Source organism: Sciurus carolinensis, chromosome 7 (genome assembly GCF_902686445.1).
Source record: "Sciurus carolinensis chromosome 7, mSciCar1.2, whole genome shotgun sequence".
Classification (NCBI taxonomy): Eukaryota; Metazoa; Chordata; class Mammalia; order Rodentia; family Sciuridae; genus Sciurus; species Sciurus carolinensis.
Window position 1 is genome coordinate 2,365,305 of NC_062219.1, and position 2,868 is coordinate 2,368,172.

At 63.7% G+C, this 2,868-nt stretch overlaps 1 protein-coding gene across 1 annotated transcript; it reads right to left on the reverse strand.

Annotated features, from left to right (window-relative positions):
* Positions 1 to 348: 348 nt before the first annotated feature.
* On the reverse strand, positions 349 to 1,887 carry LOC124988462 (sperm motility kinase 4A-like). The gene has a single exon (XM_047557948.1). It carries the CDS (start codon positions 1,885 to 1,887, stop codon positions 349 to 351), a length of 1,539 nt encoding a protein of 512 aa, XP_047413904.1.
* Positions 1,888 to 2,868: the final 981 nt, after the last annotated feature.

Genomic DNA, 2,868 nt, shown 5'->3' on the forward strand with positions numbered 1-2,868 from the left:
CTCTCCGCTGGCTCTAGGAGTGAGTGCCCTCTCTTCTGGCTCCCGGCCAGTGGGTCCCTGTCTTCACTGCAGAGGGAGGGACAGAGGTCCAGGCCTGAGACGATGGGGGCCGAGGGCCCCGCCCTCAGCCTGAGGCCCACCTTTCTTTCCATCACCTGCATTTTCATCCCTGGAACAAAGAGGTCACGATCTGACTTGTGTGAAAGCAATTTATTAAGAAGCCGGTGAGAGGGACGGGCAAGGAGAGGGGCAGGCGGGGCAGGGGGCAAGCGTCCCGGGCTGAAGGGTCTCCGAGGTCTTCCGCGGGGCGGGGCAGAGGAGATTCGGACCGTCCTGGGCGCCGTCTGCTCAGCTCTCCAGCTCCTGGGAGGCTGGCCATTCACGGTGTGGCCCGCTTCTCCTCCGTGGCGTCGGGGCCACTCTGGAGCTGGCCCGCGGCAGGCAGCAGCACAGTCCTCGGAGGCAGGCGCCGATCGTCCTCCTCACCCGCTTCCAGGCACTTGTGTGGCCTTGCCGTGGGTCCGTGTCCTGGGAGGAGGCACTGCTGCTGCCCGTCCTGGACCACACGTACAAGATGCCCCAGGAGCCGGCCAGGTGGAGGTCAGAGTCCGACTGCAGGCAGCTGCCGAGGGTGGGGGCCCCGGCGGGCGGGCAGCGCAGAGGAACGGCGGGCAGGCTGGCAGCTCTGGCGCCCTGGCGGCCTGGCTCCTGGGCCTCCCGGGGCAGCGGACCCTCAGGGGCCCCGGGGAAGGTGCGCAGGGCAGGCTCGCTGGCACTCCTCTGGGGCAGCACAGGGACAGGGGACAGGTCCTCAGGGCGCTGGCGAGACCTCAGCCAGGGAGGCAGGGGCCGGCCCTGCAGCGCAAACCCTACCCCCTGCCCTCGCTGGTGCTTCAGCAGCAGGTAGGTGGCCATGGCCGCATCGAATTTCCTCTTGGCCAGGGACAGCCAGGTGTGGTAGGGGTCGAAGCCCAGGTCGAAGAGGACGGTCAGGAGGGCGGGGTCCGGGCGCTGGGGCAGCACCTGGCTGGGGCGATGGGGCGCACACGGCTCGCCCTGCCGCAGCCACGGGTGCTGCAGGATCTGCTGCACTGTGGGCCGCTTCTCGGGCTTGACGGTCAGGATCTGGCGGATGAGCCTCTGCGCCTGGGTGGGAACAGAGCTGGGCATGTGGAACCTGGCCTGCACGATGGCCATCAGCACGTCCCGCGCCGTGCGGGCCCTGAACGGGCGGCTGCCTGTCAACATGAAGTAGAGCAGGACACCCAGGCTCCAGACGTCGGCCGGGGGGCCCTCGTACTCCTGCCGCAGGACGATCTCTGGGGCCAGGTACGCCAGAGTGCCCCAGAAATTGCGGAGCTTCTGCCCGGGCCTAAACCGGGCGCCGAGGCCGAAGTCGATGAGCTTGATGCGGCCCGTGGCGCCCACCATGATGTTCTCGGGCTTGAGGTCTCGGTGCGCCACGCCCTGCTCGTGGCAGTAGGCCACAGCACACGCCACCTGCCTGAAGACCCTGCGGGCCTCCTCGCGCTGCATGCCCCCACGCGGGATGCGCCGCAGCAGTGGCTCCCCCGCCGCCAGCTCCATCACCACGTACAGCTCCTCCTGGGTGGCCATCACCTGAAAGAGCCGCACCACGCTGGGGTGCTCCAGCCTCTTCAGCATGTAGGGCTCCGACAGCACCGGGATGTTCTGCACCGCCAGCCTCAGCACCTTCACCGCCACCTCGGCCCCCGTCAGGCGGTGGCGGGCCAGGTGCACCTGGCCAAACTCGCCCTGCCCGATGGCCCTTAGGACCTCGTACTGGTCCAGGAAGGGCTGCTCGTGGCAGGGGCCGGGCCCCTGCGACACTACACTCGACTCACTACTCTCCCTGAACACACCCATCCTCACCAGGAACACCCACTGAGGACGCTGGCTGAAAACAAAAACAAGCCAAAACAACAAATCGAACCAAAAACCAAAACCAGACAAAACAAGAAACCCAAATCAAAGAACCAAGATCCACACACCACAACCACCGACCGCCAACCACCAAACGCGCTAACTAGCTGGGAGTCCGACAGGTCACCACCAAGAGCTTCCTGTACTTATGGACGAAAAGCCAGCCCCAGCCACCCGCTTATATACCTGCCCGGAGACCTGTCCTCACAATGGCTCCTTGTGCGGTCAGAGCCAGAAACGGCCCCACCCAGCCTGGACACGACCACAGTGGTCATCCCTCTTTGGGGCCTCCAGTCCTTTGTCCATTTCCAGGATCACAGTAGGAAAGCTCTCCAGAGGTGTTTTGCCTCGTTGGGGTGGGGTTGTGTGGAAACCATATTTACTTGGAAAGAAATTAAGACGTGAACACTAGTTCAATGGACTCGTCATCTCACGTCTCAAAACGTAGCCACTCTGGGCTTTGGGGAGACCTTCTCCTATCGACACTCGAGGTCCTCACTTCCTGTCTCTTCAGAGGACTGCAGTCGAAAGTATGGTAGCCCCTCACTCCCCGCGTGACGCTGCAGCCAAGGCTCCCTTCCCTGAGACGCTGCAGGCACACTCTTCCCGCCTGTGGGGCTGAGAGGGACCATGGTGCCATCAGCATTTCCCCACAGGGTCCTCACCAGGTCTCTCCTTCAAAGGCCTGGAAAGCAAATGATAGGGGAAGAGTGACGAAGGACAAACCGCAGGTGCCAGGAATCCAAGAACAACAGAGTGTCCTTTCCTAAGGGGGAGAAATGAGGCGTTTCCGCCCACGGGTTCCCTGCTGCTGCTGTAACAGTACCTTAGACTGGGGAACGTGTGAGCGGGACCTAGCTTCTCCCGGTTCTGCAGACTGGCACGTGCAAGATCTAAAGCACTTTGTGGCTGAGTCCACACATG

Excerpts from the sequence above, each read along its gene's own strand:
- LOC124988462 (XM_047557948.1), bottom strand. The coding sequence starts at position 1,887 with ATGGGTGTGTTCAGGGAGAGTAGTGAGTCGAGTGTAGTGTCGCAGGGG.